The sequence below is a fragment of the Diceros bicornis genome, chromosome 15 (genome assembly GCF_020826845.1).
Source record: "Diceros bicornis minor isolate mBicDic1 chromosome 15, mDicBic1.mat.cur, whole genome shotgun sequence".
Taxonomy (NCBI): Eukaryota; Metazoa; Chordata; class Mammalia; order Perissodactyla; family Rhinocerotidae; genus Diceros; species Diceros bicornis.
In genome coordinates this window covers 24,001,995-24,021,150 of record NC_080754.1, presented here as the reverse complement: position 1 = coordinate 24,021,150, position 19,156 = coordinate 24,001,995, and the positions used below count along the sequence as shown (strand labels likewise).

The window sequence follows — 19,156 nt, the reverse complement described above, 5'->3', positions numbered from 1 at the left end:
TTCTCTAAGAAGCCCTGGTTCTTTTCAGTGGAAAATGGTTAGTGACTTTTTAAAAAATATGCACAAATAGCCAAAAATCACCAGACATTTGCAGAAACCCTCTAAAGTGAAAGAGAAAGACCAAAACAAATAAGCAAATAGAATGAAGGAAACTGTAAGGAACAGGGACCACACAAGAAAAACAAGAACATATTTTTAAAAATTATTTAGAAAAAACTGATTAGTATCTTCTGAGATATAAAAATATTTTTATTTACAAAGCAATAAATTAAAAATATGAAAATTAAAAATATGATTGAGGAAATAAAAATTGAAATGAAGAAATAGATAAAGTTGAAGAAAAATCTCCCAGAAATTAGAACGACAAAAAACAAGAAATGAAAAATAGAGGAGATATATCAGAAAACTAGAGGAGCAATACATAAGAGCCAATAGTGTGTTGGATTAATAATAAGAGTTACTAAAAAGAGAACAGAGGGCTGGCCCCGTGGCTTAGCGGTTAAGTGTACGCGCTCTGCTACTGGTGGCCGGAGTTCGGATCCCGGGCGCGCACCGACGCACCGCTTGTCTGGCCATGCTGAGGCCACGTCCCACATACAGCAACTAGAAGGATGTGCAACTAGACATACAACTATCTACTGGGGCTTTGGGGGAAAAAAAAGCAGGAGGATTGGCAATAGATGTTAGCTCAGAGCCCGTCTTCCTCAGCAAAAAGAGGAGGATTAGCATGGATGTTAGCTCAGAGCTGATCTTCCTCACAAAAAAAAAAAAGAGAGAGAGAACAGAGGAAAAGGTGAGGAAGAAATTAAGGATGAAATAACATAAGAAAACTTGCCAAAACAGAGGACGAGTCTTCACACTGAGGGGGCTGACTGGGTTCCCAAGAGACGTGCACTAAGGCACGTCAGTGTGGAATTCAGGATACTGCTATTAAAGAGAAGATCCTCAAGTTTCTAGAACTTAAAGAAAAAAAGAAAAAGAAAATGGCCACTACAAAGGATGAGGAATAAGAGTCTCATCAGACTTCTGAATGGCAACATGGGAATCTAGAAGACAATGGAGGAATAAATGCCTTTAAAATTCTGAGTGAAAATTATTATCAATCTAGAATTCTCTATCAAAACTATCAATCAAGTATGAAGACAGAATGGATCAGACATGCAAAAACTTTTAAAAATTGATCTACCATGTTCCTTTTCTTAGGAAGATGCTGGGGATGTGTTCTACCAGAATAAACAAGTCAATCAAGAAAGAGGGAAACATGAGATTTAGCAAAGAGGAGAGGAGAGAAGGTAAGTCCCAAGTCAACAGCCAAGCACAACAGGCCTCAAGAACAATAGTCCATGCTGGGGCAGGAGGAAGAGGATGGGAACAACAGATTATCTGAACCATTTGTGTGGACAGTTAGCAAATGATACTGAGCAGGATTTATAACACTTGTTGGGCATTTGGGAAAAATTAGTGATAGTTACATTGCAAAACAAACAAATGAAGAAAATCAAGACAATTATTCAGTCTGGGAAAAACAAAAAGATGGTCAAGAAAGGAAAACTCATCAGAATAGGCCTATTTCATTGATTCTGAGATACACATTTCCACATTTTAATGAGTCTGAAATCAGGCCACGTCTTTCTGTGGAAGAATCTTACAGTCACTGTCGGCCAGACTGCAGTCCTGATGGAGCTGTCGTTGCCTCTGCAGACGTGAACTTGGTCATTATTCCTGGGTTCTGACCCCACAACAGCAACCCATTAACATTTCAGTCCACAAACCATTTTAGGATCGAATGAGGAGGGAATATGATTCCTGGTTTGTCAGAAAACCTCTGCACACCTTCTGGCAAGATCAAGAAAGTGCCAGCATCCATACTTGCAGAATGGGATCAGTAGCTTGGAAGGAAATTCTGGAGACCAGAGTGGAATACTCTATAAGAATTGTTGCATCACTGACACCCTGGGTGGCTCAAAAATGATACTCTAAAACAAGCAAACAAACAAAACAACAAAAAATGAGCACTGACAACTCTGAATAGGAAAGTGATTTGCAAGAGATGAACTCAGAATTCAAAGAAGGTTTAAGAATGCTTAAGTAACTTTGCTTACATTTTTCTTTTCTGTATGCACAAGATTGATATATGATAAGAAATGTATGTCTAAATAAGAGCATTTTCAATAAGTTTACATTTAAAATTTAAGCAATAAATGTTTGATTGGCAGCCTATTTTCTTTCTTAGTGGTTCATATTACAATTGATGGTGTCTTCCATTCAGTGAAATCTGGGGTACTATGAACAATTTTTACATATTCATAATAATGTAAATACCAATGTTGATTTTAATTTAAAATATTAAATAATTATATTAAAATAATAAACCATTAATATTACATAATTATAACGGGAGGGTAGGGACAGGAGAAACGTGTGTGCTTTGGGGTGGGAGAGAAGGGGGATGGGTGAGTGGGAAAAATCTTCACCTCCGTGACAGAAAGTCAGAATCTGAGATTGATATATATTTTTGAAAAATTGGACTAAAAACCATATATAGAGAAACAGCTAAAAGAGCTGAAAGTAGTTGTCCTTGGGAAATGGGGTTGGGGTGTGGGAGGAGTGGGTTGCTGGCTTTTTTTAATATAATGATTTTTTTCATACTATTTAGCTTTTTCAACTCTGTACACCATTACTTTGATAAAAATAATTTTTAAAATAAAAATAAACAAAATGATTCAAACAAGCCCATTCTGTGCTGTTATCATTGTAAATATACATCTTCTTTTCAGGCCATACGTTCTAACTTTTGGTTTAAGACATCCGTTCACTGTGAGAGGCTGCGGGATGTAACAAAGAGAGCTTAGCTCTGCTGTCAGTTGTCTGGGTTTGCGTCTTGGGTTTGTTGCCCACTAGTTTTGTGACCTTGGGCAAATTGCTCAACCTCTCTGAGCTTCATTTTTCTCACCTGTAAAATGAGCAGAAAGCTATGTGTTTCACTGGCTGTGGTGAGGACCAAAGGGAGGAGAGGTGTCAAGTCCCTGACAGTGGCTGTCCCCGTGTTCAGCTCAGTGTGACTTTACCTAACTCCTTTTAATTGTACACACTTGCCCCCCACCCAAGGGGATTCCCACCCCCTTAGGAACAAGGCTGATCCCTTCAAAGTGCCCCTGTGCTCAGGGACCCCAAGGCCCCAGCAAGGCCCCTTTGCCTACACACTCCCCCCGCAGCCTCCCACTGTTAGGAGCTTTAGGCCCAGACATCTGCAGTGTTTGTGGGTCGTTGCTCTTTTCTGGCCCCAGAGGCCCTGAGGTTGCTTGTTTATGTCCCTCTTTCCTCTCACATCAGGCTCAGCCTGGGAGCTGATGGGGTCCTGAGTACGACAATGGCTCCATTGTTTCTGTCCAGAGGAACCCTGTAGCTCTGTGGCCAGATGCCAGGGGCCATTTGCCCTTCTCCAAGGTCTGGGAGCAGAGGCCTGAGCTCCAGGCCTGGCGTGGCAGGCTGAGTCCAGCCTGCTGTACGTCTGATGGAGGCGTGACCAAACTCATGACCTCGCTTCTGCATCCAGGGTCTGCAGAAGTCAGCCCTCCCTCTGGCCCTCAAAGCAGCCGTCTCTGGGCTGTGGGTGGGCTGCAGGCTGGAAAGCAGAGAGTGGCCCTCCCGTTCCCTCTCCCAGTGCCCTTCTTCACCTCCCACGGCTCCAGCCTCTGGAGCTCTGCAGGCAGTGACTTCACAGCCTGAAGGAACTTTGTTAGAAATTAAAAGCAGGTGTGTGTTTTTTTTTTTTTTTTTTCCCATTTGGATGGGAGAGCTGCTTGCCAAGGGCTCCCCCTCCCAGGACAGGTAGGCAGTTCATGTTTATACATGTCACCCAGAAACAGAAAATGAGCCACCCATTAGGGCTACTGACGCTGCCTGGATGTGGAGGGTACCACTCCTCTCTCCCGCTGCTCTTCAGAGGCTGGAAGGGATGTCAGAGGAGAGAAAGAAGAGATGAAGGGAAGGGGGATGCTGGGTGGGGAGAGCCCTCTCCTAATGCCCTGGGCACTTAGAAACATGGTAATGTCCTCTGGGTCCCCGAGTGAAAGCTGCGTGCCCACCACCTGACCCCAGGATAAAGCATGAGTGATGCTACAAGGGGGAAGCAGATGGCACAGAGTTGGGGGAGGGGTGGCAATAAGAACAGGGAAGTCCCGAGTCCTTGAGACAGTGGGTAAAGAGAACAAACACAGAGCCTTGGAATCAGCAGTGGGGGTTCCAATCTCTGGACCACCACGTACCAGCACCTGAGTTTCTTCATTTGTTAAGAAAAATGAAACCACTTTGCAGGGCTGTAGTGTGAAAATTAAATAGATCTCCTGTCTCGCAGGTTTGCAAAATCTAGCCTTTCCTCCCTCCCTCCCTCCCACTCATTTGAGGGACATCTGGCACACAATGGAGGCACATTTCCCGTCTCGCACTTAGGGTCTGGGGTGGTACTAAGGCCCTGCTTGGCCATTTCCAGCTCCCTGGCTGATCCAGAGAAGGGAGGACTGGGGAGGTCCTGGGACAGAGCTGCAGGGGGATGATGCAGCATGAGGGAGTCATTACTCCGGGCCTCCCCTGGCCCACGCAGGTGGGGAGGGTGTGGGACTGAGGAACGTCCACTCCTTAAAGGTCTCTGGGTAAGGATATCGGGCTGCCCTCCGCGTCCATGTGGACCTAGTGAGAGGAACCCTCACCCTGCAGGCTGTCGTTGACCCTTCCCCAGCTTCCTGTCCTCTCCAGACTCGGCTGCTGCCTGCCCCTGCGGTGAGTGACACAGCCGTGTGATGTCTGTATGCTCCTCCCACAGGCCACAGAGTGGGCCTCCAACGAGGACACGCGCCACTCCTGCCAGAGCAAAGGGAAGACTGAGGTACGTGGCCTTGGTGGTCCGGGGCCTGGCTTGGACTGGCAGGAGGCTTGTGGTTGTGGGGATGGAGGGAGAGGCCCAGCCTGGAGGGGCCGGAGGCTCCAGGTGCAGGTGAGGACGCAGCCCTGAGCGTGTGAGGGGCAGTGGTGCAGCGAGAGGGCCTGGGAGGGAGGTGCGGGGGAGGAGATGTCCACAGATGCAACCTGAACTTCAGAGCAGGCCGGAGCTGGGGCGGAGGGAGTGTTTTCAAATGTTTGTGGTGCAGTGGTGTGAGGGACAGATGCCCAGAGCCACACCTGGAGAGCTCAGCCCTCTATCACTTCCCCTTCTTGCTTCAGGAGGAGTGTCAGAACTACGTGCGAGTCCTGATTGTCGCTGGCCGGAAAGTGTTCATGTGTGGGACCAATGCCTTCTCCCCAGTGTGCTCTACTAGACAGGTGGGGGCTTTGGGGTGGGGCAGGCAGGAGCGGGCACCAAGACGTTCTCTTGCCCAGGCACACGGCCTGGAAGTGGAGTTCCCAAATTTAGCGAAACAAAAACAAAAAAGGATGCCCAGTTAGATTGAATTGCAAATAAACAAATATTTTAGCATAACTGTGTCCCATGCAAGATTCGAGCCATACTTATACTAAAAAATTATTCATTGTTGTTCGACATTCATATTTAACTGGGCCTCCTGTATTTTATCAGTCAACCTTACCTGGGAGGGTCCTGACCGGGGGGCTGTGGGGTCGGCAGTGAGGAGGAGGCTGGAGAGAGGGGGAGGCCCAGAGAGACCAGGGGCCCAGGAGGAGACAAAACTCTGAAAGAACAGGCAGCTCCTGGGACTCAGGGAAAGGTGCCCTCCTCTCCCTGTCGTCCCCAGGTGGGGAACCTCAGCCGGACTATGGAGAAGATCAATGGTGTGGCCCGCTGCCCCTACGACCCGCGCCACAACTCCACAGCTGTCATCTCCTCCCAGGGGGAGCTCTACGCTGCCACGGTCATCGACTTCTCAGGTCGGGACCCCGCCATCTACCGCAGCCTGGGCAGCGGGCCGCCACTTCGCACTGCCCAGTACAACTCCAAGTGGCTCAATGGTAAGGAGGCTCAGCCCCGGAGTGGGGGCTCCCTTGGTTCTGCCCCAGCCAGCCCACCCTGACCTCCATCAGTCCTCCTTCCTGCCCAAACTCTGAAAGGGCTCCATGCACTTCATCAAGAGGCCCTGAGTGGGGCAGATGTTTGCCCGAGGGCCACAGCATGTTAGAGATGGCCTCCAGATGAAATCCCAGATGTCCTGAGGACCCAGAACAGATGGAGGGCAGGCTATGAGGGGAGAGCAAGAGTCAGGAATTGGTCAGGAGAAAAGGTAATGGGAAAGAAGGGGTTGGGGGAGGGCAGCATGAGTTTCTTGCCCTTTGCAGTTGAATCCCTGCTCCTCCACTGACTAGCTGTGTGGCCTTGAGCAAGTATTTGACCTCTCTGTGCCACAATGTTCTCATCTGTTATATAGGGAGAATCATAGCACTTGCCTCATAGGCTGTTATGAGGATCAAATGGGCTGATCCGTATGAAGTACTTATAATAGTGTCTGGTACACAGTGAGTGCTCAGTAACACATGTTCACAATTACTATAACTGCACTTGGTATTGGAGGTGGGAACAGGTTAGTTAGCCACCCCCACCACCACCACCACCCGCCCCATGTCAGGATGGGAGGGGGCGTCAGGATGCCTATCTGGGAAAAAGGAAGTGTCGCCTTCCTCCCTGCTGGCGCGGCCCACCCCTGGTTCCTCTTCTGCCCCCAGAGCCAAACTTCGTGGCTGCCTATGATATCGGGCTGTTCGCCTACTTCTTCCTGCGGGAGAACGCGGTGGAGCATGACTGCGGGCGCACCGTGTACTCCCGCGTGGCCCGCGTGTGCAAGAACGACGTGGGGGGCCGCTTCTTGCTGGAGGACACGTGGACCACGTTCATGAAAGCCCGGCTCAACTGCTCCCGCCCGGGGGAGGTCCCCTTCTACTACAACGAGCTGCAGAGTGCCTTCCACCTGCCGGAGCAGGACCTCATCTACGGGGTCTTCACCACCAACATGTGAGTCCCCGCCCTCCCCTGGCGTCGCAGGCGGTGGGGTCGGGCGAGTCCCTCTCTGAGCCCTTGTTTCTCTTTCTGTAAACTGGGGATTGCCGTGCCCTCTGCACTGGGTCGTCTGAGGATTTTATGACTTGCTGCCTCCGGAGTGGGAAGCGCTTATTCTGGGTTGCTGCGATGGGCAGGCCTAGGCCGGCTATGGGGAAAGTCAGAGGAGCTGGAATCTGGCTCCACAGAGGAAGGACTTGCTGTGATGGAAGTCAGACAGTCTGCCTTGGACAAGGGCGATGGCAGCCCCGGACGGTCGGCAGCAGCCCTTTATGGGTGGGCTCAGAGAGGGTTCTTTACGGTCCCTCCCACCTCAGGACTCCGGGGTCCTGCTAAACCTAACCAGCAGGGTCTTCTGGCAGTCCTGACTGCACTGGGAAACACAGGCTGGGGATGAGAGCCCCTTTTGTTTCCTAGGTGTGAGGAAGGGTAGCCCTCATGGAGATCATGAGATCCCACTCCTGCTGCCTCCTTCTATGCAAGGCGTGGCCCAGTCAGGTGACTGTGGTATAGAGAAGGCTAAATAGCATCAGAGACCAAGGAACTCATTTGTTGTACAGGATGCTGGGCAGGGTTCTTTGTAAGGACCTCAGAAACATATGAACTGTAAAGTGGAGTTTGCTTCTCTTGGGCCCCAGGTGGCAGGCACCGGAGGAGTGCCAGGCTCATCCTGTCTGGGGGGATGAGAGTAAAGCAGAGAAGCCGTCCAAGCCAGGGGGACAGACATGCAGCACAGCCCACACGGGCCATGAGCTGACAGCCGGGACTCGGTGAACAGCCCGGCAGTCAGCACCAGAGCGTGGGCACCATGAGCAAACGGCAGGAGCCGCTGGAGAGGCATCAAGGGCAGATGATGACATGAGTGTGGATTGTAGATAGTTTATGCATAGTGAGCTGCCTTCATGCCAGGTGCTTGTCCTGGAGTGTTAGCAGGGAGGGATACCAGTGAGCAAGAGCAGACCTGGCTCTGCTCTTAAGGAGCTTACATTCTAGAAAGGGCGGTTATAAAACACCCTTTTAACTGTAATAAATGCTACAAAGGGAAAAGGCAGTGTGCAAGGAAGCCTCTACCTGTATGGAGGGGTGTGATCAGGGAAGGCTTCCTATAGGAAGTGACATCTACAGGATGAGTGGGAATTAACTAGGCGAGAAGAGCATTATAGCCCGAAGGAATAAAAGGCACAAAGCTTTGGGGTGGGAAGAAATGTTTGAGGAACTGAGTGAAGACTAGCATGCCAGGAGCCTGGAGGGTGAGGAGGAGAAAGAGAGGAGAGGAGGCTGAAGGGCTGGGACGGGAGGATTCTGTCCCGAAGGCCCCATAGACTGCTTGAAGGGTTTTGATCTTTATCCTAAGAGCAAGGAGAAGTTATTGAAGGGCTTGAAGCAGGCCAGAGACTAGTTTGGAGGTGCATTTTGAAACGCTCACTCGGGCTGCTGTGTGGAGAATGGATTAGAGGAGACTAGTCAGGCTGCAGGGAGACCAGTCAGGAGCACACGCAGCATCCGGGGGAGATGGTGGGGGTGAGGCCAGGCAGAGGGGGAGAGAAATGGGCACACTGGGGAGAAGAACTCAATGCAGAGAACAGAACCGGAAACATTTGGTGTATTTGTGTCCTCTCTGAACTGTTCACGTCACCCTCATAGAAACGTCTGATTCTGTGACTGAAAGAGGTCTGAGAGGTCCTCTGGCTCAGGGTGCTGTGGGCTGCAGCATCAATCAGTGGTTTGGTAACCAGCTTTTTTTTTAAATAAAATAAATAAGACAGAATAGATCGGAATAAAAATATCAGAGGTTAATATATTTAGTAAGGGTAAGAATTGTTTCATGGAGATTCATCGCAGATCTGTGTGCGTGCTTGTCTGTGTCTGTTATACTGAGTTGTACTATAAAATATATTTCTTACAGAGGGCCAGAGACTAAAAGGTTTGAAAACCACTGACGTTATTTGACCCTCTCACTGGTTAAGGGAAGAGGATGAGGAAGTAGCACAGGAGGATCCACCAGTGGATCTCCATCAGTGGATCTTTCTTTCCCAGAGGGTTTCCAGAGTGAGGACAACCTTCTGTGACACCCTTTATGGTGCAGAAGGCACCAGACTCATCACAGGTGCCTAATAAGCCTTGGAGCTGTGCCCTGCTGTGGCTTGATAGCCTGCGGTGGGATTTAAGGAGAGGGTATGAGGTCTCCAGGGAGGGCAGCATCCCACCATCTCTTGCCTTTCAGAAACAGCATCGCTGCTTCTGCTGTCTGCGCCTTCAACCTCAGTGCCATCTCCCAGGCTTTCAATGGCCCGTTTCGCTACCAGGAGAACCCCAGGGCTGCCTGGCTCCCCATCGCCAACCCTATCCCCAATTTCCAGGTATAGCTTCTCTTCCCCTTTTCTTTTCACACACCGCCTTCCCCAGACTACCAGCCACAAGCTGATTCCCAACTACTTAGCACAAACACCAAATCTGTCCCTGCTGGTCTACACCCATCTGTGGGGTCTGTGATGGTCCCGTAAGAGGGTGACACCCTCTAAGACTGTGGAGCGAGAAGGGGAGATTGAGTGGAAGGCAGAGCAAGGGAGCATGCTCTGAGCCATCTCTAAATGTGACCCTACACCTCCCCACACCAGGGAGGCAGGGAGGTGGGACCTCAGGTCTACTCAGTGTAGGGGACCAGGAGAGCACTTACGAGCTGTCTGGCCAGAGTTCAGGGATTTTAGCTGGAGTTTGCTTGCAGTCTACCCAGCATAGGTACTAATGCCTGGATGGTCTCTGAGTGCCAGGAGTGGTCAGGGCCCAGCCACGGGTGGTGTGAGCATCTCCAGTGCTGTGATGGCCAGGGGAAAGAGCCATGGGGCAAAGGAAACTACTGGTGGTGGACTTTCATATCCATCCAACTTCCTGCCCAGGCGGCAGTACGGAGCAGGAGAAGATCGCAGGCAATGCAGTCCAACAATCCTGACCCAGATCTAGGCCTCTGTCTGTGTGACCTTGGGCAAGTCTCAATCTCCTCTCAGTGTCTCTTTTTCCTTATCTGGCATGTGGGGATAATACCCCTGACTTCACAGATATGTGCCTCATAGATATGACACTGTGCCTGCCAGGCAGTAGGTGATCAATAAATGGTAGTTGCAGTGCAGCTTCAGTTTAGACGGACTAAGAGCTTTGAGCCAGTAGGGCCACGGGAGGGAAGACATGGCTTAGCCCAACGTGAGGGAGGGGCACCTACAGAACAGCACAGGATCACAGGACACTTGTTATTCACACGCAAAATATCCGTTTTTAGATAATCCAGCCCCCTTTTCATTTCCTCCTCCTCTTCCCCAGCCCTGGCAGGTCTCTCCTCCCCCATCTTCCCAGCCGCGTTTCCCCTGACCTCCCAAAGAAGAGGCATCTCTCCCCATTAGTGGGTGCAGGGGACCCAGCGGGTGGGTTGGGGATGGGGGAATTGGAGAATCAGAGTCTGTTCCGGCCACCTGGGCTACCGTGAGGAAGGAGGGGCACAGGGGATCGCGGCAGCCCGGGTGGCTGAGCACGCGTGACCCCGCTCCCCGCGGCAGTGCGGCACCCTGCCCGAGGTGGGCCCCAACGAGAACCTGACCGAGCGCAGCCTGCAGGACGCCCAGCGCCTGTTCCTGATGAGCGAGGCCGTGCAGCCGGTGACCCCGGAGCCTTGTGTCACCCAGGACAGCGTGCGCTTCTCACACCTCGTGGTGGACCTTGTGCAGGCCAAGGACACGCTCTACCACGTGCTCTACATCGGCACCGGTGAGCCCGCCCGCCCAGCCTGGGCTCCTCCGGGCGGGAGGAGGTTGAGGGGCGGGGGCTGGGCTGCGAGCGAGGTCCGGGGCCCTCAAGGCCACCCTCCTCTGGCCTCTCCAGAGTCGGGCACCATCCTGAAGGCACTGTCCACGACGAGCCGCAGCCTGCGCGGCTGCTACCTGGAGGAGCTGCACGTGCTGCCCCCCGGGCGCCGCGAGCCCCTGCGCAGCCTGCGCATCCTGCACAGCGCGCGCGCGCTCTTCGTGGGGCTGAGCGACGGCGTGCTGCGGGTCCCGCTGGAGCGCTGCGCCGCCTACCGCAGCCAGGGGTAAGCGGGCGGCGGGAGGGCGGCGGGCTTTTCCCCGCCTGTCGCGCTTCAGAAGGGGCGCTTGAGAGAGGGAGCTTTGGAGGCAGGTCGGCCTGGGATGGCACTTGGCACAGTCTCCAGTTGTGTGCTTTTGGACAAGTCACTTAACCTCTCTGAACCTCGGTTTCCTCCTCATAAAATCTCTGCAGGGTTTTTGTGAAGGTTAATTGGATAATCTGCATAAACCACTTATCACTGCCTGGGGGAGGTATGTGCTTAGCCAAGGATGTGGTGGCTGTTGTGATTCCTGTTGTCAACCTTATAGTCAGCGCCTGTCAGCCATCTCTAGCCCACTTGACTTATTCTCAGTTCCTTCAGTTCAGAGATTGGTCTTCATCTTTGAAACCACAGCACTTATTACCCAGGTGTGGGGGCAGATGGGAGGTGATGCTCTGAGTCAGGCCCCAGTTTTTGCCCATCTTCCTTCCTTACTTGGAGGAGGCAGAGAGGCCTGGCTTGGGTGGGGTGGAGGTGAGGAGTCAAGTGACACGTTGCATTAGCTTCCCACCTGCTTCTGAGGTCAGTTCTCCATACCTTAGGTTCAAGTGGATTCTTGGATAACTTGGCAACAATGATGCTGACATGTAAGGGAGAAACAAAAGCCTATGCCAAAGCCAAATGGAAATGTGTCTAAGTCTCCTCCCACTTGAGGTGCCCCGAACAGCACCCCCTCACTTTCAAGTTAATCAAAAGCTGCCTTTAGCGGGCATAGCCACAGCCACGTGGGCTCCTGTGGCCTTTGCAACACAGAGACCTCCTGGCTCTGCCTGTCTGTTCTGGAGATTTGGGAGACAAAGGGTACCCCTGCTGCCAAGGGGTGTTGTCCAGCCTCACTGCGGGGTACTGGGAGTCAGGTGGAGGCCTGGAGGCCAGGGAGAGGCTGGACGGTCATGGTGTGGCAGCCATGGAGGGGGAGGAGGGGGAGGAGGCAGTGAGTGGGCAGACACTCAAGCTCCCCTCAGCCCCAACACGTGGCTCCATCAGCAAAACGCCAGACATTTACTCAGCCCTACCACGCTCAGAGCACTCTGCAGGGCTGTTGGTGTGAGAGGAGGGAGGCGAGATGAAATAGGCCTAGAACACCCTCATCTCCCTCAGAGCTCTAGATGACTGGTTGGGGAGAGAAACATTGGCCTGTATCTGACACGTGGGGAAAGAGAGGGGGTGTAGTGGGAGGGACCACTTGGTGGAACTGGACATGCCTGGGGCCCCATCTCAGCTCCATCATCCACTAGCTATGTGATCTTGAGCAAGTTACTTAACCTTTTGGGCTTCAGCTTTCTTATTGGGAAAATAGGGGGAAATTCTGATGGAACAAATGATATTTAATTTTGGGAGTTGTCGTAAGGATTGGAATAATATTCATGAAGTGCCTAGTCCAGCGAGTCGTAAGTGGTAGTTAGTGTCCTTATTCCTTCTTTATCTCCACAATGGCCTTCAGGGGCCCTCCAGCCTCCTGGGCTCTCTGGGGCCTCAGCCTCTGTGACACTGAATACAGACAGTGCTGCTTGGCACTGAGTGACCAGCCACCTGCTGACAGCATTCCCCCGTATCTTGTGTTCTTCAACTCTCGTGTTGTTATTAAACTTTTAACATGTGCCTTGTTCTCCAAGAGGTTGTAAATCCTTGAAGGCAAACCCAGTGTCCCAGTACTTTTATACTCCACCAAGCCCAAGGAACTAAGTTGACTGATCCTTCAGTTGATTGATTATTTGGCCCAAGAGGAGGTTGGTGCTGGAGACTGGAGAGTGGATTGAGGCCAGCTGAGAATGCCAAGGGAGGATTTTGACTCGACTCCTGTGACTGTGGGCACTGACATGGTCTTTGAGCAGGGAGTAGAGTGACAGGCAGTGTGAATAGGTGTTTTACAAAGATCAATCAGTGGTGAGCAGCATTGTCGTGGGGCAGATGGCTGGCCAGCATGAGCTAGTGTGGCTCCAGGCCAGCTGTGAAGTAGTGGGGTCTGCAGCGGAATGAGAGGAAGGAGGATGTCGGGACGTTTCCCCACTCACGTGGCACTGCAGAGAGGGGACAGCGAGGTTGCGTAGCGTGGCTGAGAATTCCTACCCTGGAGCCAGGTGGAGCAGCAAGGTGGAAAGAGGGCATTCTCAAGTCTGATACTTTGGTCCTACTTGGTTTCCTGAGTTTGGAATAAGAGCCCTTGATGTGTGCAGTGAAAACCCGGCCATAAAGCTGTACGTGGATCTAGAAATGTAAGCTGTAAAGTCATGTTATTGCAAAGTTAATAAAATGACCAAAGTAAGCCGGTGCAGCCACCACCCATGCACCCCGGGAGTCTGGGAGCCGACTGCCTATCACATTGTATCAGAATTTGCGCTTTTGTAGGGCGGGTTGTCACAGGGTTTTACTGTCTCCTAGGATAGATAATTTGTGCTTTTCTCCTCATTCCTATCAAAACTAGCAGGAGGATGAGAGGGGGTAAGCAGAAGCCCCTTCAGGCCCCCTCCTCTGCCCAGAATTCAGGGACTTGTCTCCAGCCCGCTCCTTTCACTCAGGCAAATCTCAGCCCACATGGGGCACCAGCAGGACCCTGGCCTGGCCAGAGAGAGACCAGGGCCCACAGGAGGAGGAGCAGAGAATGAACCGCTGACTGGTTCTACAAGGCAGGTGTTTTATGCATGGACTGCCCCCTTCCTCTTTCCAGAAGTGTGCCTCTTACGCTGCCCTTGGGGGAGAGGGTTCTCTGCCCCAACTCACTCAGGAAGGTGGCTCAGAGAGTATCTCCTCCTGACCTCCCTCCTTGGCAGGGGTCATTGGTCTGCCTCCGCTGCCACCTGAAGTAATGGCCACTTGCTCCCAAGCTCCACCTTGGACAGCTCCCATTGTGAGGCTGTTGCTACGTGGTACTGGAATTCGCCTGCTTGCAGCTTCCACCATCCATCTCTGTCCTGCCTCCGAGCCCACAGAATGAACCTGTTCCCTTTGTAATGGCTACTTGAAACATTGTAGTAAGAAAGACATGGTGATATATTATTGGGCTGATGGCTGCTTTTATGAAAGGAACTCTAAACTGCCACCTATTGCTACAGTCAGAGACACACTTTAACTCTCCTCTGCTTGGAGCTTTAATTTTCTTAAGAACGTTCCCTGCTCTGTAAGCTTTGGAGTGGCCTTTGGCCAAAAGTAGGGAAGGTGGATATGCACAAGAAAAGAGCTCAGGCACTGGCCCCGGGGAGTCTCGCAGGCCCCCTCAGGCAGCCAGGGCCAGGGGCAGGCAGGGCAGGGCAGGTGTGTCCGCGGAGAATCTGGTCTCCTCTTTCCTCTCTGGGAGAACTGAGAGCAAGAGAGGCTGAGAGGACGAGAGAGCCTGAGGGGAGATTGGGGGCTGGGGCCAGCATCTACTCTGCGTTTTTCTTCCCTCCTTTCTTACTGTCGTGGATTGGAAAGACAAGCCCTTCATCTCTTGGCTAGGGAACCCTGACAAAAGTGGCCCTGGAACAGCAGTTCTCAACTATGCTATTCATGAGAATCACTTGGGGGAGCGTTTAAAAGACCCCAGTGTCTGGGCCTACTCCAGTTCAAGAGAGCCAGATGTAGGCGAGTTTTTTGTTTGGTTTGCCTATGCTTTTTAAAAGATCCCCAGGAGTCAACACTGGGAATTACTGCTCTAGAACTGGTTAGGCCCTAGATGAAAGAAGTAGCATGAGGCAAATTGCATTCTTCCAGAATCTTCTGCTTTTGTCTGGTATAAGCCAATTTAAATTTTCTGCTCTTACCCATTTTCTCTACTGGCGGGCATTTGTTTTTGATGGAGAGAATATTATTATTATTATTATTAATCACTAGTCATAGCTAGTTCTTTTCTTTTTTTTCCAGTTAATTTATGTTGCTTATAAAATGCCATATCAGCTGCTTCTAGAGTTTGATACCCTTTCTGAGAGCTGAGGAAATACTCTGGGGGTGGGCTCTACTGAGTTCTGATTGGTTGAATTTGCTAGCATGCCATTTGGTTCAAATGTCAGCCAGTGAGCAGTCTCAGAACCACAGGTTGCTGGGACTCCTTTTGCTCACGGATTGTATTTAGGTCCATGATGTCTAGTTCCATGCATTCTGCTGGTGAAACACCCCCAAATGAAGCCATTGATCCCGGATGAAAAGATCAGCACACATATTGTACAATTTACACAAATCGTCCTCAAGTAAATAAAGTGGAAACAGATTCTCGAGCAACAGATGAGCGTTCTGGATTCCCGGATGAGCCAGAGTGTGCTTGCTGGGGTCCAGCGAGGCCCTTACCCCTCAGCCACTGAAACCCCAAATATCACCTCCCTTACATGAGGTCATGGGTTGCCCAAGTAAGGGACAGCATTATCTCCTCTGATCTCCTCCGGCGACAAGGGGCAGCCCTACCCTCTTCTTTGTAAAGTCTCTCATATAACCTCTTTTCTCTCTGGAGCCTGACATGGTCTGTTGAACTCACTGAAAATAAAGAACTCACCTGACAGGTAACTCTTCCTGAAGCTTCAAGAGAAGAGAAAGAGACACCAGAAAGGGCAAGCCCTTGACTCTTTAGTGTATCCCTTTAGTCCTTCGTGTCCTTGGCCCCTTTGGCCAATGGGAAGTCCATCTGCAGACTCACGTCATGGCGTGGACTCCCCGCCCTCCTCAGTCCAGCACCTCCCTCACCCAAAGCCTCGTCTGCTTTCTAACCCCCAGTTTCTGCCCCCGCTCTCAGTGCTCTCTCTAGACCCTCTCTAGCAGGCCCATGGCAGTGGAGCAGCCAGGCCTGGTCAGAGGGGGTGGGAGTTGGGGAAGGAGGCAGAAGGGATCCAGGGTATCTCTGGGGTTGCCAGTGGGCATTCTGGGTGTTAGGGGGAACTTCCTTCAGGCTCCAGAGTCTGATATTCTATTTACTTAGCAATGGACAGCAAATCCTGATTCCATAATTCCCTAATCTTTTTCTCCTCCTTGAAGTCTTACTAGTAGAGATTTAATTATTTTGTTAAAAACTGAAAGGATACAATGAAAAAGTCAGAGGAGAAAGGGAAGCGAGAAGCCCTTGAATGTGAGAAGTGGAGGCATGTGGGGCACACCTCGGTGTGTGAACATCACCTTTTCTGGGTCATTGCAGAGAGACCCGCCCTGGGGTCCTGGATGTGGCCCCTCTCCTGGCAGCCTGAGCTTGTTCTCATGTTGCTAACGCACTGAACTCTGGTTCCTGCCACTGAACAGCACAAGCGTGTGGATGCCCCAGGTGACCCTGGACTGGGCCCAGGTGTCCCTGGCCTTGCACCTGTGTTTGAAGTGTAGGCCCACGTTCACTCAGTGTGTGAAGTCAGACACAGCCTCCGTCTGGGAGGCAGGAGCAGGAGGGGGAAAGCGAGGTTGGGGAGACTAGGTCCCATCCCCAGCTCTGCCATGTACAATTTGTGTGATCTTGTGGAAGCTCCTCTTCCCTCCTCTGTGACTGTTTCTTCCTTTGTACAATGAAAAGGTTGAATTATGGATCCCAGGGATTCTCAGCCTGGATCCCATAAGAGTAATCCAGGAGCTTTTAAAAACCTCCCCACCGCCAGAGATTCTTGTCTGGGGTGAGCTCAGGTATCAGTATTTTTTAAAAGCTCCTTTAGTGATTCTAATGTGCAGCCAGGGTTGAGAAACAATGGGCAAGATCATCTTTAAGACCTTTCCATCGCTAATGTTCTATGACTCTACTGTCATAGCATCTGATGGAAAGGCACGACCTCTCTGGATCTCTGTCCACCACATCTTCTCCTGCGGCCCTAGATGAGGAATGTGGGGCACAGACTCATGAAAGGCAGTGCAGTCTCTTGGTTGTGTGTGGGCTCTGGAGAGCAAGGGCATGCGTCCGTGGTCAGCTTGTTACCGCACAAAGTTGGGGTTCTCTGCCTGATGCGCATAAACGAGCCAATTAATTATGGCACCAGCCTTTGAGGGGAGAAATCAGCTTTTTAACCTGCAAGATCGATCTCTGGGGAGATAGGGGGAGTGTGCCCTCAGATCTGTCTCCCCGATTCAGGATTTGGGACAAAATTTAAGAGGTTAGGGAGAACAGGTTGGCACGCGGATACGCTGGTGGGACAGGTTTCGATTGGTGGGCTTCAGGTATTTACGGTAAGGTTTTAAACATTTATGATGAGGTTCTAAACATCTATGATGAAATTGGGAAGGAATTTTAACACCGGATTTTCCTTAATGAGGGACCCCTCACTTTTGATACTAGTCCGACTTTCAAGTTCCAGTCACGTCCCGGTCCTTGGGTTCCATAGAAGGAGGCTCTTTGGTTCCGAGGTCGTCTCAGGTCATGATTTCTTCTTTTGCGCATGCCCTGGCTGCGTGACTTTGCAGTTTTTCTGAAAGACAATGCTTAATCACTTTGTTGATAAGAGATGGGGTCTGTTCAAACTGGCTCTAAATGGGCCCGTGGTTACAAGCTCTCTGGGTTTCCTCCATGTAACTGGGATAATAACAGTACCTTCCTCATTGGGTTGTTGTATTAAGTTAATTCATGCTTATAAATACTTAAAATGATGCCTGGCACACATAATTGCTTGATGAACGTAGTATTATTGTGGAGGGGAACTGGATGGAAAAGGCTACTCAGAGAGGAGCGTCCAGGTGTGTTCTTGGGTTGCAGGTGAGGCTGGGAGGCCAGTGGGCTTGAGTCTCAGGACCTCTGTCTGGCAGGGCATGCCTGGGGGCGCGGGACCCGTACTGCGGCTGGGATGGGAAGCAGCAACGTTGCAGCACGCTTGAGGACAGCTCCAACATGAGCCTCTGGACCCAGAACATCACAGCGTGTCCTGTGAGAACCCGTTCATGCCCCCCACCCAGGACCTCTTCCCTCAATGCAGGCTGTGACTCCCCATCAGTATCCCCATGTCCCCCAGGACCTTGTGGCTTCCCTACCCCTGCCTTGTGTGACAGGTCCTGCCCCCATGTGTGTCTGCAGGTGCGGAACGTGACTCAGGATGGGGGCTTTGGCCAGTGGTCACCATGGCAACCATGTGAGCACTTAGATGGGGACAACTCAGGCTCTTGCCTGTGTCGGGCCCGAGCCTGCGACTCCCCCCGACCCCGCTGTGGGGGCCGCAACTGCCTGGGGCCTGCCATCCACATCGCCAACTGCTCCAGGTATGTGAGGATACAGGCCTGGCCGGCGGTGGCCTGGAGTAGGGGGAACAGAGGAAATGGGTCATCCCTAGCCACGTGTTTGCACTAAGGGACAGAAACCACTTTGGGGCTGTGCAGGGGACTAGACAGGTGGCTACTGTCTGAGGTAGGAATCATGAGCCCTGGGGGAGTTTCCCCTCTAGTGGGAGAGAAGTTTCTGCTTTGCGAGGGCTCTTGATACAAAGAGGAAGTCTGGACAGGCATGAGAGTCACCCGTAGACAGCCATTGCCTCAATGAGCCTTCCTGTGCCAAACATGAGGGACAGCATGGCATGATGGTAAGGCAGGCAGACCTGATGCCAATCCTGGATTGCTACTCTTTGGGGGTGACCTTGGACAAGCCATCTAACCACTCTGAGCTCTAAGTGAGGGTTACAGTACCCACCTGGAGGGTTGTTGGGAGGATTAAATGAAATAATACATATAAAGTGCTTGCACATGGCTTAGTACCTGGGGACTCCACAAAGTGGTTATAAGAAGTAACCCATAATTCCAGACACTGTTAAAATAACTTGATTCTATATACATTTAATAACTTCACCATCACAACAACCTCATGGGGTAGGAATACAATCATATTCTTACGTAGATAAGAGTATGATGAGGCACAGAAGGTTTCTGGAATGTGCCCAGGCTTGTACAGCCAGTAAGTGGTGGAGCCAAAATTTGAAAATTAGAGTCAAAGTAGACAAGAGTGAGTGGTGTCTGTGGTTGGAGCACAGCATGGGCAGGGGAGAACAGGGGCGTTGAAACAAAGGCTGCAAGATTGGAAAGGCAACTGGGGCCTTCTTCTAGAGAATGTGTCCTTTTGCTCCTGTGAGTAGAGGCCATGTCCTATCTCTGTGCCCTTAGCCAGGAGCACAGCCTGATGTATGGAAGAAGAC

At 51.2% G+C, this 19,156-nt stretch overlaps 1 protein-coding gene across 1 annotated transcript in view; it reads left to right on the top strand.

Moving 5' to 3' along the window:
* SEMA5B (semaphorin 5B) overlaps positions 1–19,156 on the top strand; it is a 114,538-nt gene that overhangs the window by 91,483 nt on the left and 3,899 nt on the right. Inside the window, exons 5-13 of the mRNA XM_058555924.1 lie at positions 4,823–4,885; positions 5,221–5,319; positions 5,748–5,961; positions 6,670–6,955; positions 9,225–9,360; positions 10,549–10,756; positions 10,871–11,078; positions 17,787–17,904; positions 18,052–18,233. Coding sequence (XP_058411907.1) covers positions 4,823–4,885; positions 5,221–5,319; positions 5,748–5,961; positions 6,670–6,955; positions 9,225–9,360; positions 10,549–10,756; positions 10,871–11,078; positions 17,787–17,904; positions 18,052–18,233 — 1,514 coding nt within the window. The remainder of the gene's footprint in view (positions 1–4,822; positions 4,886–5,220; positions 5,320–5,747; positions 5,962–6,669; positions 6,956–9,224; positions 9,361–10,548; positions 10,757–10,870; positions 11,079–17,786; positions 17,905–18,051; positions 18,234–19,156) is intronic.